This window comes from Sardina pilchardus, chromosome 24 (assembly GCF_963854185.1).
Source record: "Sardina pilchardus chromosome 24, fSarPil1.1, whole genome shotgun sequence".
NCBI lineage: Eukaryota > Metazoa > Chordata > Actinopteri > Clupeiformes > Clupeidae > Sardina > Sardina pilchardus.
This window is the reverse complement of record NC_085017.1, coordinates 6,389,462-6,404,336: the sequence shown is the minus strand read 5'-3', so window position 1 is coordinate 6,404,336 and position 14,875 is coordinate 6,389,462. Positions and strand designations below refer to the sequence as shown.

Sequence of the window (14,875 nt, the reverse complement as noted above, 5' to 3'; positions counted from 1 at the left end):
ACAGATGATGACACTGCCAGAACAGAGCCCCGCCTACTCTGTGTGAAATACTGGGACACTGATGGGAATATTTGTGTTGTTATATCTTGTCTTGTTGCTTTCGTAGCTGTCATTAAATTTGAAGGAATTATTAAACATGGACAACATATTTTTTCCCCCAGAATAATTTGGAGCCCTAAATTGGCATGCTAAAATGATGGACACTGTTAAACAGCAATCATCCTGCCAGAGAAACATGACATGTCAGACTCAGTTTGGGATTTTTATTGCTTCAAAATCAAATATTAAAGATTGTAATACTGTGCACTACAATATTTTGAGACTGTCTGTTTATCAAGACTGATAATCGTTTTAATAAATAAATAAATATATTATATCAGTAAGAAGATGGATATTTGTTTTGACAATGGAGAACTGTGGCAATTGGTTGGCCAAGTGTGAAACAATCTGTTTACTGAAGCTGAATGATAACCAATTGTATATGTGATCTATCACTAGAGACAGTTTACCGGGATTGAATTGGACCATCATCAAAAGGATAGCAGAGGATGGTTTCGATCCATCGACCTCTGGGTTATGGGCCCAGCACGCTTCCGCTGCGCCACTCTGCTTCCGTACCTACAGCGAAGAAAAGCATATACTTGAATCGTGCCACGGCTGCCTCTATTATGTTTATCAAAATGTGTGTTAAATGTTGTCATTGCAATACGGGTTATGAAACTACGACTTTACATTTCTGTAATAGTTAATTATTCTGTAATAGTGTAAAAATTTTCCATCTCACCAAATGTGATCGCATTTCCTTCATGATTTCCTTCAAACACCAGCACGCTAGGAGGCAGCAGAGAATGTCTAATAAAGGTGCCCACCCCGCACTTCCACAGTGCATCGAAGAAGAAACATCTGTGGATCCAACGACAATAAGACAACAGCGGAAATAGTCTGTCAAAGGCGTCAAAGTAAAAAACCGATATGAATATCTATGGTAAAGCATTTTTCAAAGGCCTGCATTTTAAAAATCCAGTTTAATAAATGTTCAAACTTTTGCACAACATATGCCAATCTCTAATGCGACCTCTCTGCGAATAACACTGGCAATCTTACTGCATTTCACATCAAGAGCCCCAGGAGGCCTCACCCGTAACATCAAAATGTTGCCCATTCAGGATAATGATCAAGTTCTAGTTTGTTCAATTATTTTTAAACTAGCACATAATTGGACCATCTACAGTAAATTATTTGTATTTTTAAAAAGAAGAAAAGAAACAGAAAGCCTGCCGATAGGATGTCTCTCATGTAGACATTCGAGCACCTTTTTGTACACTTTGGATGATTGTCAATCTTGTTAAAGGTTTGACCACAGTGTTAATGTGATCAAGCTATCTGTTTTCAGAAAATACATATTGAATTGTCCAGTAGCCTGCCGATCGGATTGTGTTGGTGTGGTGTCACGCAATTTTTTACACTTTGGATGATTGGCATCTTGTAAAATGTTTGACTTTTATTTTGAAAAAATTAAAAATGACGACCCTATTGAAAGTGGTCGCTGGTTGCACGCAGCTAAAAAGCTTGTTCGTTTGTGCCGTCTGCTTGAATGAATGAGGTGACCGGCTGAAAAAGCTGGTTGATTCTTCGCAATTTATTTTTACAGACAGTCAAAACGTCTTACGCAATGAGGTATTTATTAGTGTATTTATGTCCATAAATGACAGGTGATTATTTTGTTAGGACTGAGATCACAGCTGGTGTGCTGCTGTGGTAGTTACGTAGCTAGCCAGCTAGCATAGTTAATTTCGTTGCTGAACAGGTTCGAAAACCTATGTGGATTCATCACTGGTTTCGCTTGCTATTGTTTGATACAGACGTGCACGGTGAACCGGCACCATTTACAAAGTAACAATTTGGTTACTAAGTGCTTTAATTCCTCATAGATTAATTTGTATGTCTGTTGTGCTGCATGGCTAATTCATTCTCTCCAGGTTAGCTAGCGCTCTTCCTAGGTATGTTTGTCCTCTCAGGTTACAGGCTGCTACCTGTGAGTCAAGACGTATGTGTGTTAGTGCAAAGGTGTATGTGCAATGTTTTTTCACCATATGATTGTGAGGCCAAATTGTTCCATTGACTGATGTGTGTGTGTTTTATTTCTCTCATTTCTCTCCAACAGAGGCGATAGGGGCAGGGGCCGGGGTGGCCGGTTCGGGTCTCGGGGAGGTCTCGTGCAGGGGTGAGTGGTGGCCTTTTATTGACACGGACATTAACGTTGGTAGACATATGTGTCATTATGGAAGTCACAATAATGTAACACACACGAAACATCTGACTGCTTGTAGAAATAGTTAAAGACGATTAAATAGATTCAGGAAGTGAGGTGACTGGATAACTTGTTTGTTCCCGTCTCCTATTCTCGCATGACACAATGTGATCTCCTCTTTCAGGTATCGTCCCTTTGTCCCGCACATCCCATTTGATTTCTATGTGGTAAGTCATCGATCTGTGTGGTGTCATTGGACAGCAGGACATCAGCAGCATTATTAGGGCCTACTGTGAACTGTGTGCAGTTCAGTTAGCCTTTTGTACTGAGGTCACCCCACAGCCGGGGAGAAATTAGTAGCCAGCTGTTAGTAGCCTTTTAATGTAATTAACTTCAGTCTCCATTAAAACTATTCTGCATTTTTACACACATTGTGTGTGTGTGTGTCTGTGTGTGTGTGTGATGAAGGACTCTGTGGTGTGTAGACTGTGTGCTGAGCTTAGACATCTAATATTGTTGAAGTGTAAATCTGAGTGCAAAGAAAGGCCTTACCAACTGAGGAGACAAGAAGTGGTACATACTTAGCCCAGGTAGAGGTCATTAAGTGTGTGTGTGTGTGTGTGTGTGTGTGATGTGCAGTGTGAGATGGCCTTTCCGAGGGTGAAGCCCGCGCCAGATGAGACGGCCTTCAGCGAGTGCCTCCTCAAGAGGAACCAGGACCTCAGCCCCACACCTGCTGAACAGGTGAGGTAACACCACACGCAGGTGACCAGGTCCACAGATGGTCTTGTATAGCTGTCTGTCTGAACCCATAGCTGCTACAGTCAGTCTGGTCCAGCTCTTGTATTGATATAGTGTGTGTGTGTGTGTGTGTGTGTGTGTGTGTGTGTGTGTGTGTGTGTGTGTGTGTGTGTGTGTGTGTGTGTGTGTGTGTGTGTGTGTGTGTGTGTGTGTGTGTGTGTGTGTGTGTGTGTGTGTGTGTGAATTCATAGCCACTACAATCGGTTTGGCCCAGCTCTTGCATTGGTTCTGATGAGAGAGAGTGAGTGTGTGTGTGAGTGAACCCATCCATGGATATCATAGTCAGTGTGTTCCAGCTATTGCCGTGGTTCTGATTCGTACACTTCTCTCTCTCTCTCTCTGTGCACAGTCTTCCATCTTGTCTCTGGTCACCAAGATCAACAATGTCATCGACAACCTCATCGTTGCCCCAGGAACCTTTGAAGTGGTGAGTCTGTGGAACAAGCCCTGTGACTAACGAAACGTTTTTATACATTAGACGTGTTTAGATTAAAGGCCTTCATTTGAACGACGGTATAAGTGCAAACTGTAAAGTCCAACTAGAGTTAGTGATAACTAAGCTAAATCTATTTGCCACCATAATACCATGAGTAAGACCATAAGCACAAACAGGCCCTCTGAATGACTTTGCACTTTGCCTGACATTTGAATTGGGGCCCTAAGACTCTCGAGTCTAGTACAATAGAGGTGCTATGTCATTAAGTCTTTTTTTTCCTTTTTTCTTTCTATTCATGTAGCAAATTGAGGAGGTGCGCCAAGTGGGATCCTACAAGAAGGGTACCATGACAACAGGGCATAACGTGGCGGACCTTGTGGTCATCTTGAAGATCTTGCCTACATGTGAGTGAAACATACTCTCTAGTAAGATACACTATAACTACCTGATGGGTTTTGGAAGAGTTGGGATTCATTACGCTGTATGTGTGTGTGCTTTAGTGGAAGCAGTAGCAGCTTTGGGCAACAAAGTGGTGGAGACACTACGCACACAGGACCCAGCTGAAGGTGATTCTGTCTCCCTCTTTTTCTCTTTCTCTCTCTCTATCTATCTAATTTATCTCTATCTAAGTATCTCTCTTTTGCGCTTTCTCTTTCTTTCTTTCTTTTTTTCTTTTGTTCTGGTTGGATCTATAATGATAAGATGCTTTTCTGAACAGACTTTTGTGTACATTTAGACTTTATTTACAAGTGGTCCAGATAATCTTGAACTCCAAAATAAATAGTGTGTGTGTGTGTGTGTGTTAGTTCTCTCCATGCTGACCAATGAGACGGGCTTTGAGATCAGCTCAGCTGACGCCACAGTGAAGATCCTCATCACCACAGTGCCCCCCAATCTGCGCAAACTGGACCCCGAGCTTCACCGTACGTAGAACATACATCTGTCAATGACCCGAACATCTGTGTGTGTGTGTGTGTGTGTGTGCATGTGCGTGCGTGTGTGTGTTTGTGTGTGTATGTCTGTGTTTGTCCGACTGATTTCAAATTTGGCAGTCTTGCTACAGTCACGGGTGAGTGCAGTGATGTTTGAACATGTTTGATGTTGTTTGGGTAAGAAATGCAAAATATCTTGTTTATTATCGTTGAAATGATCTCTCTCTCTCTCTCTCTCTCCTTTCTTTCTTTCTTTCTTTCTTTCTTTCTCTCTCAGTGGACATTAAGGTGCTTCAGAGTGCTCTGGCTGCCATTCGTCATGCCCGCTGGTTTGAGGAGAACGCTTCCCAGTCCACGTGAGTTACCCATCATCCTCTTTATTTAAAGAGCAACCTGCAGGTCGGAAACCCCTAAAGCATTGTGAAGTGACACGTTACAGATGGAAAGGAGACAAGATTAAATTAAGTTTTGAAATCAACTTGCAAATTGGTCTTTAATGTCGTCTGTGCTCAGCTCTTTATTGAATATCCTCGGTGTTCAGTTCTTTAAAGAAGCTGTGGGTAAGATTCTGTAGGATTCCAGTTGTGTTGAACGCACTAATTGACCGCATTCTTCCATGGACTTTCACTGTATTCAAGATGGCAGATCATGAGGTAGAAAGTAGTCTGAAGCTAGCTGGTTAGTATGCTAACTTTCCGGGTTAACCTTCCTGTGTGTGTGTGTTAGTGTGAAGGTGCTGATCCGGTTGCTGAAGGACTTGCGGGTGCGTTTCCCAGGCTTTGAGCCCCTGACTCCCTGGATTCTGGACCTGCTGGTGAGTGCGTCTGTAGTTCTGTCCTGAAGCAGCATCCCAGCTGGCTCACTTAACTGTTGACTTGAAACACACACACACAGAGGTCACACGCACACCCCACAGCACCTAGACACAAACACAAAGAGAGGACACACACACACACACACACACACACACACACACACACACACACACACACACACACACACACACACACACACCCACTGACCTGTTCTGCCCTGTTGCCCTCTACCCCCTGCAGGGCCACTCTGCGGTCATGAACAACCCCTCTCGTCAGCCTCTGGCCCTCAACGCAGCCTACAGGTAAGCACAGATCAACACGCAACATTAAACATTTAAATGTCCTTTAAAAGCATGTCTTGGCCTCTTGTTAATGTGTGTGTGTGCATGTTAGAGTTGTGTCTGAGCATATTTTCCGTAAAAATTCACTTGCTTGCATAACCCATTGACAAATTGTGTTTGTGTGTGTGTGTGTGTGTTTGTGCGCGCGCGCACGTGTGTGTGTGTGTGTGTAGGCGCTGTCTTCAGATGCTGGCTGCAGGGCTCTTCCTGCCAGGTTCCGTGGGCATCACTGACCCCTGCGAGAGCGGCAACTTCCGCGTACACACCGTCATGACCCTGGAGCAGCAGGTAACCCCTGACCCCTGAACTCTTGACCTCTAACCCCACAGCTCTGAGTGAGAGGCGGTGGAGCTCCGGTAGATAGGATGCAGGGCTCCATCCACAAACACACAAATACACACACACAAACCAACACAAAAATACACAAAACTCAAACACACAAATATAGACAAGGGCACGCACACAAGCACACAGGCAAACACACAAACACACAGGGCTGTATAGGAAGCGAAGGCTCGTTCTTGTCTCCAGTGGGGTGTCCTATGTAGTGACTCTTTCAAAATAAAGACTTTGGGGTCTTTTTATGCCTTTAATCGGATAGGACAGTAGAGAGAGTGACAGGAAGCGAGTAGGAGAGAGCGATATGGGGTGGGACAGGAAATGACACGTGGCGGACTACGAGTCCCCACAGAATATGGTATGGCCGCTGGAAGCAGGCTTCGTGACGAGCCTTATGGAGCTCCTGCTGCAGCAGCAGAAGTTCTCTCTGCCGTGAGATGCTGTAGTGGTGTGATGCGCGGTTGTTAGGGTGAGCTGCTATAGTGGTGTGATACGCGGCTGTTGAGATGATTGCTGCAGCAGCAGAAGCTCTGTCTGCCGTGAGATGCTATAGTGGTGTGATACGCGGCTGTTGAGAGGATTGCTGCAGCAGCAGAAGCTCTGTCTGCCGTGAGATGCTATAGTGGTGTGATACGCGGCTGTTGAGAGGATTGCTGCAGCAGCAGAAGCTCTGTCTGCCGTGAGATGCTAAAGTGATACATGGCTGTTGAGATGATTGCTGCGCCGCCCCATAATTGCCGTGTATAATGGGGGTCCACTCACCCTGTCAGAGGAGAACAGGCTCTCCGCACGTAGGGGTCAACGCCATCTCCCTGCCATCGATGGAGGACACGGAGACGGAGTCCGACTCCGACACTTAATTAATTGGAAAAATCCTGACTAGCAAATGGGAGCTGATGTGTGATTGAACAGCGGTGCGGCGTAATTGACCCTAATTCGGCGGCCTGAGATGGCGCAGGCCAAGTTAATAAGGAGCACTGATGATGGCGAGGGCGGAACTAATGAGGGCGCTGATGAGGGGGGCCGTGGAGTGTGTGTTTAACACCGTTAGTGTTTCATTAGATTAACTTACTGACTGAGTGAGTGAGGTGATGAAAAGAGTGCTAATGTTTAAAAAACCTCTATCTCACCATTCCCCTCTCTCTGTGTGTGTGTGTGTGTGTGTGTGTAGGATATGGTGTGTTTCACAGCCCAGACGTTGGTGAGAGTGTTGTCTCATGGAGGATACCGAAAGATCCTTGGACTGGAGGGTGATGCTTGCTGTAAGTAGTATATTGATTGTTTTTATATATGTATAATATTTATTCTTTTTTACAAAAAACATGTGATATGGTTCCCGTCATCTCTCCTCTCATTTGTATGTATGTATGTATGTATGTGTGTATGTGTGTATGTGTGTATGTCTGTATGTCTGTATGTCTGTATGTATGTAAAATATTTATTTATGATTTTTACCAAAAACTTTTAATATGATTCCTGTCATCTCCTCTCTTGTGACCTGTAATATGTATATGTATGTATAGAAAATATTTCTTATTTGTATAAAACCATTTAATATGATCCCCGTCATCTCTCATCTCTCTCCTGTGCTAATAGACCTGGCCTCAGAGATGTCCACCTGGGACGGCGTCATCGTCACCCCGTCGGAGAAGGCGTACGAGAAGCCCCCCGAACGCAAGGAGGAGGAGGACGAGGCCCTGGAGGAGGGCGGCGACGGGGAGGATGAGAGCATGGAGACGCAGGAGTGACCCCCCCACTGACCTCCACTGACCCCAGCCGACCCCAGCCCCTATATATGTAAGCATTAGCATCAGGCCCTATACTAGCCCATCATTATTCATACAGAGGTCAAGGCAGATTTCAATTCCATCTCTTACCTTGATCAAGAAAACGTGAATGAATAATTGAATGTGATATGATTATGATAATTGAATAATATGAATAATTTGGGGCTTCACCTCATCTGGTGCATCAGCGCCCGGACAAGTAGCCCTGCAAGAGAACCAGGAGAGTTTCATCTGGGTGTCATTTAAAGAGGAACTATGCAGGTTTGCCTATTCCTTTGCTGTTTTCTCGTTTTACGCTCGCAGGTTTCTCTGCAGAGCTTCCCCCTCAGCTTTAGCGTACAACACTCCTCAATCGGTTAGTCTGCCTTTTTATGAGCATGAACGCGAATCTGCAAGACCTTCTGTTTGTCAGTGTTTGCCCGCCGGCCCAAAGTTGCAAGGGTGGTTTTTCCGCTCACAGACGCTAGGTGGAAGCAAAACGGCCACCATTCAACCCGAAAAAAGACATATAACCATTCCAATGACTCTGAAGCTGTTCACTTCAGGGAAATTAAGCTATAAAAACCCTGCATAGTTCCCCTTTAAACAAGCATCTTTTGAACAGCACAGGAAGCAGAGGTGCGTTCAAATTCGCGAACATTTGTACAGTTGTCTGTTTGTCTTGAGTTGTTGTGTGCAGACGTTTACAAACACTGGCAAAGAGTTTGAGGAAGTAGGTATCTGAGAGTGTATTCACCTCTGTTGAAAGGATTTAAATACACCTCAGTTTGGCCACTTTTGTTGGATGAGTTTGACGTTTTTTTTTTTAAAAACATACCGATGTTACTCACTCAGGAAGTTTTTTCCATGACGTGTGTGCTCTTCCTGGCAGTTTTTCGCCCTCTGTTGCTATGGAGAAAAGTCTGTAGAATTTCTAAATGTTAATTGCATATTTCTAAAGGTTACGATATTTGAACGCTCTGAACTCGGTCAGTTCTCAAAGCTGTGAAGAAATGTCACTGATCGAAACCTCCATTTCTCTTTTTATTCCAGGTGATCTATTCTTTGACCGTCGATTCGTATTATTATAATTTTTTTTAAAAGACACTTTTTTTTTATTTTTTAGAAGTGCTCTGTTTTTCTGAACAGCCATCCCCCCTCCTTTTTAACAGCCCCCACCGAGTTGGACCAAAAGGCCTCGGACAAATGGATGATCATGATTGGTCCTTGGACTGCCCAGTCTTTTACCTACTGACTCAGTTTATCCCAAAGTGGCTGCTGTGCTTTCCCTTGTGATGTGTACGAGTATCAACTGGTTTTTACTTTCAGATACATTAAACCCTTTTTTAAAGTATAAGTGTTCGTAATGTCATTTTTTAAGTCTTGTATTCAGTGTGTGCTTATGAATAATCCGTACTGAATGGTTTCAGGATTATACGATGTCTGACCACTAGGCAGTGCTGTAGTCAGGTCACTATGCCTCAAGTCCTCCGAGTCCTGGTTCGAGTCTCCAGTGTTCAGGTCCAAGTCAAGTCCAAGTCATTAAAGAAAATTCCAAGTAAAGTCTGAGTCGAGTCCACTACTCATCCAAGTCAAGTCAGAGTCACTATTGATTCAAGTCAAGTCCGAGTTCTGCACTAAAGTAAGCATAGCCTACCTACCCGGAACATGTCGTGTGATGTGTGACATGAAGCACTAACATTCCACTGCACTAATATTAATATTAAAAATGATTTAGATATTAAAATCATACACCAAATAATATTCTAATGACATTACAATTATAGCCTTAAAGACCTCACAAAAAAAGTTGAGTCTTTGTCTCAATTTCCGAGTCTGAATGTACGAGTCCAAGTTCGTCATTCAGTGCTCAAGTCCAAGTCAAGTCACGAGTCTCTAGTCTGAGTCCTGGACTCGAGTACTACAACACTGCCACAGGGTGGCAGTAGACATGCACAATTCTTCTGCATCACACCAACATCCTGACATCCGTCGCAGACTGATAGAGTCCGTCCATCAGGTGTAATATAACCATGGCAACAAGAAAGACATGGAGACACATGTTTTAAACTCGCTAAAATAGCTTTGTAATAGTTAGAAAATGTTTACAACGTTGACAGTGTTACATTCTGTGTTTTTAGATAATCCACATCACAGTGAGCCTCCTCTGTTTGCCTTGCACTAGCACGCACACATCTGTACAGGCCCCTAGCCAGAGAAGAGAAGAGAGACCAAAAAAATCAGAAGTCAAAAACACAAACAAACTGTGTTAACACTGTGCTCAGAAATCTCCCAGTGATTCACACGGGCTGAGCCTACATGGTCGCCCTCCTGGTTTGAGTCCAAGAAGGTGACCGGTTGACCCATGGCTACCCTATTGCTATGTGACTTGGGATGATCAAACAAGTACTAAATTGGTGGGATGGGAAGGGTGAAGTCCGTTCCCCCCCTCCTGTACCTTGGCACTGCAGAAAATCAATATCCCCACGATATACATATGAACATGAACACAGAGATTCAGAAAAGGGGTGATGCTGTAGCAGGTCCTTTTTTTGTGTCATCTCTGTAAATATGATGCTGTCCATGAAAAGAAAAGAAAGAATAGAGAGGGCAAAGAATCAATAAATAATAATAATAATAATACAAAAACAAATGGGATAGATTGTTTTTGCTACATCACAGATTTCTGGGAAAGAAATGTCCTCTAACAGTGGGCAAAACTGCTAACAGTAGGATGCACACATAGCTTTGTCCTAGCCCTGGTAAAAGCTTACTTAGCGACTGATCGCTAGCGCTCACGCCTGCTGCCTCCTTACACACTCGCACCGTGTTCACACTGTGTCCACCCTGTACGGGGAAAAAATGTCATCTGTGTCCAGGACAGCAGTGGAAGATCTCTTTTGGTCTTCAGCGAAAAAGCTGATTCAACTTCTTTTTTTGTTTATTGTTAATTCTTCTTTGCATGCAAGTGCCAAGTGGAGTGATCGATCATGTCTCCACTCCAAATCAATCTCTTCACCCCTGTCCCCTGAACGTCCTACAAAAGGCTAAGTAGCAGCATTTAAAGAAAAAAAAAGTCTCCATATATTAAATTCTCTTCACATTTGAAACACCCCTTTGAATACTGAATAGAATATCCATGATCGTAATTGAAATAACATTTAATTGTAATGATAATAGTAGTAATAATAGTAGCAATATTATAACAACAATGGTCATCATAACAATCCATATAATACTAATAACAAGTAACTGAGTAGCAATAGATTGTATGTACATAATAAAACTAAGTGTGATAAGATTATTTGTTCTTGAATTTAAATTACACAGTAATTTTTCAGTGTTCTATGACCCATGAACTTCAGTAGGTTGCTTACTGCAGAAGAGTGATTTTGATTTTTTTTTTTTGTTACCATGTGGGAGGTCGACGGCATCACAGTGCGTTTAATAGCACACACGGCTATCAGCTCTGCAGCGCTACGGAAAAGAGAACGAGCCTACAACCAGCTCACCGTCGCCACCGGCAACGGAACACCACACTACAACTACGGGTATTCCGGCCTAACACTCAGCTTCAGAAAAAAAAAAAAAACCAACAAAACCAAATGGATTGGAGTTCACTCAGTCTATAAGCGCACAAACACACAGCAAAAGAGTTTTTTTTTTTTAGTCGTTGAAAAAATCAAACAAAGAAATGAATAAACAAACTGTAGTGGTGTTTTTTTTTATGAATGTTTGTAGTTTGGGACTACTGAAAGAGAGTGTCGGTCCTTGTTTTAGGAGGCCATGTTTGAGCAGAGTTGAGGCAGAGAGGTAAGTAGTGAATGCGTCTGTTCCATTTTCCATCTCCAATTTCTTTTTTTTGCTGACGGGTTAAAATGTGGGTCCCCTGAACTACGGCGCCATGGCGTTATTTGAATGTTACATAAACTGACAAACCAGCACCTCAGGCTTGCTTAGGAAAGATCCAGCATTTCAAGGTCTGTACAGTTGTTGACGAATAATAAGGTGTCTCCAAATACATTGAATACCAACCTGTTCAAGGCAAGCAGAAAAGACAAGGTGTGTATACTAATAAGAAGATGCATAAGGGAAAGAAGAAGTGATAATGAAAGAGAGAGAGAGAGAGAGAGAGAGAGAGAGAGAACAAGAGATCAACTGAACTTAACATAAAGAAAGGGAGAGAGAGAGGGAGGGAGAGAAAGAGAGAGATGGATAGAAAGAGAGAGAAATGTGCGCAAAGATGTCCCAACGGTTTGTTGTGTCCCAGTAGAGCTGGAGGTGAAGAGTGGGATGCGTGTATGAAGTCTTCCACTAGGTGGCGTCATAATGCGTCTCTCCTAAGAGGCTTTTCTTTTCTTTTGCTTGAAGTCCTTCACAGTGGAGAAAAGTAGAGAGAGAGAGAGAAAGTAGTCCTTTGTGCTTTTTAATCTGCGTAAAATGTCTTTTTTTGTCTTTTCATTATTTCTTTTTTGTTTGTAAAGTGCTATTCCCAGAGTGCTGGACTCCACAGCTGCAGCAGTCCTGACCTGGTGGACGTCAGGTCCACAGCCGTTCACTGTCTGGGGAGTGTGAGATGTCTGTGTACAAGTCTGACCCAGGTGTGTGTGTGTGTGTGCGTGTGTGTGTGTGTGTGTGTGTGTGTGTGCGGGTTGGCTTTAGCAGTTGAAGAATCATGGCACAAGTCCGATGTCCACGGAGAAAACAGCCAGGTCCTGCAAGTATGCAACAGAGCCTGCTGATGCCCTTCCTCCTCCTCTTCCTCACACACACACACACACACACACACGTGAAGGCTGTGTGCAGAGGATCAGCAGGCAGGACCCTACTGGCCATCTATGTTTCAAGCAAGACCGAAGAACCAGACCTCACAAAGACCACGGACCTCAAACGTGCCCACCACACAAGCTACAGAGGTGTGTTTGTGTCTCCTCAGAGAGACTGTGTGCGCGAGCCCACATCAAGCTGTGTATGTGTGTGCGTGTGTGTGCGTGTGTGTGTTTGTGAGAGAGAGAAAGACAGAGAGAGAGAGGGAGTGTGTGTGTGTATGTAAGAGAGAGAGAGAGAGAGTGTATGTGTGTGTGTGTGTGTGTGTGTGTGTGTGTGTGTGTGTGTGTGTGTGTGTGTGTGTGTGTGTGTGTGTGTGTGTGTGTGTGTGTGTGTGTGTGTGTGTGTGTGTAAGCAATGAAGTCATTGAATGTCGCATCATTTGTCCCAAACAGAAGAAGTAGGAAGTGAGAAGCCTGCCGGTCGCCATGGGAAACTAAGCACTGGTAAGCTTCAGTTTAAAAAAATAAGATAAAATAAATAAAAATAGCATGCAGGTTACAGGGATACAACCACACTGCAGAGGTAAGTTAGGCCTTCCCAATCTCACAAAACACTCCTCTGGCTAAATAAATGCTCCAGGCTAGTTACAATAGTGTATTATCATCTAAAGTAGAGTCTGTACCAGGTCTCTCTGGGAGAAAAGGCCACTAATTCTGCTGGCCAGGCACAAGATGTCTGAAATCGAGATTAAAGCCAGATAGAGTCTGTCTCCACCGCGTCCAGTCCTGAATCATCTTGTCATCTCAACATCTCATCAAAGAGACAATCCAGCACGTACGGGACGGGAGATCTCCCACTTGGAATACGAAAGAGAGAACAAGAAGAAGAAGAAGAAGAAAGAGAGAACGATAGAGAGATAGAGAGAGGGGGAGGGGGGGGGGGTGTTCATATCACATCACAGTTGTGTTAGATCTGGGGAAGGTTTCTGAAGACCAAACACTCCTAACAACAATGATGACTGAACGAGCTACACTTTCTCGTCCAAGAGTTGGTTTCAGATGGTTCAGTCTTCACTGAGACCCAGAGGATCCTCCCCTTCTAGACAGCTCTTTGTGGAAACCCACCACAGATCTGTGGAGTCGACGTCTTCTCCTCCAGGGTCCTTGTCACATCTGCTGAGTCGAGTTGTTCAAGGGTCCTTGTCAGCGAGACGAGCTGAAGATCAGACTTCTCTCAGGTTTGCTACTCAAGTCCAGATATGGCAAAGAACCAGGTTGCCTCGTTAGACCCTAGTTTATATTTCAATTCTCAAATATATCTCAGTAGTATTTCACAATATGTTCTGTGCATCTGAACTGTACACGGCTATTTATATATCTATATGTATATTCATAGTTGAGCTAATCTAGAAACATAGTAACTTTATAAAATATACATTTGCCCAGTAAAATATTCCATATTCAATCCCATTCCGATTTACAAGTTTCAAAAAAGTCTCTGTTGGTTCATGCAAAGCATAAATTCCTTAAGGTCTCAGATTGAGGAAAATGGGATAATAGTAGGAATTCTGAAAGTAAAGATTTCGACCTTCCATTGACCTTACATACAAATACACACACATGCTTACACGCACACATAATGGAGAAATTCATATGTTGTGTGCCAATATTATAGCACACAGTTTTTTGGGTCTATTCCCTCTATAATGTATCAAACAAAACAGCATCATTTGAACTTTACACGCAAAACAACAGAAAATCCTCAGATCTTTTTTTTCCATCTTATGACACTCAAAATTCCTGATTCTTTGTATTTGCATTTCAACGGGCAAGAAATCTGATTGGATCTTGATGATGATTGACAGATGGCATGACCATCCGGGGAATACCTCCTCTATAGGAGAGAGGTGGTGCGTTAAAAACAAAAGAAAGTGAGTGTGCAGTGAGTATCAACTCACCACACACACACACACACACACACACACACACGCACACACACGCACACACACACACACACACACACACACACACACACACACACACACACACACACACACACACACACACACAGATAGAGCAGTCTGAGAGTGTGTTTGAGTAGTGGAACGATGGGACAGCAGGCATTTCCTGTATCTCATTGTGTCTTGTGCCCCTTCCTAGTCGGTCGGCTGTGAAATTGAGTTAGCTGTACAGTATCTAAAGCAGTGCCCCCCTGCCCCACACACACACACACACACACACACACACACACACACACACCTTGCTTAGTAATTTAGTGAATGTCACGGTTCTTTCATTTGAATCTCCAAACCTATCTGAGGTCATTTCTATTCACCAACCATCAGGAGGAGAGGAGAAAAATGGTGGTGGGGCAAGCAGACCTTCAGTGGAGGATGAAGGGGAGAAAGATAGAGGAGAGGAGAGA

General features: G+C 43.5%; 1 protein-coding gene across 2 annotated transcripts; it reads left to right on the top strand.

Annotated features, from left to right (window-relative positions):
- The first annotated feature begins 1,540 nt into the window (after positions 1 to 1,540).
- Positions 1,541 to 9,038, top strand: ilf2 (interleukin enhancer binding factor 2). Of its 2 annotated transcripts, none has more exons than XM_062529800.1 (15): positions 1,541 to 1,677; positions 2,165 to 2,224; positions 2,436 to 2,478; positions 2,891 to 2,995; positions 3,402 to 3,479; positions 3,790 to 3,892; positions 3,989 to 4,054; positions 4,295 to 4,411; positions 4,698 to 4,776; positions 5,147 to 5,234; positions 5,476 to 5,537; positions 5,750 to 5,864; positions 7,087 to 7,177; positions 7,512 to 7,712; positions 8,854 to 9,038. In XM_062529800.1, exons 1-14 carry the CDS (start codon positions 1,673 to 1,675, stop codon positions 7,661 to 7,663), a joined length of 1,164 nt encoding a protein of 387 aa, XP_062385784.1. In that variant the 5' UTR covers positions 1,541 to 1,672; the 3' UTR covers positions 7,664 to 7,712; positions 8,854 to 9,038. The 2 variants fall into 2 exon arrangements, with proteins under 2 accessions (XP_062385784.1, XP_062385783.1); XM_062529799.1 differs by having other exon boundaries at positions 8,735 to 9,038.
- The last annotated feature ends 5,837 nt before the right edge of the window (positions 9,039 to 14,875 follow it).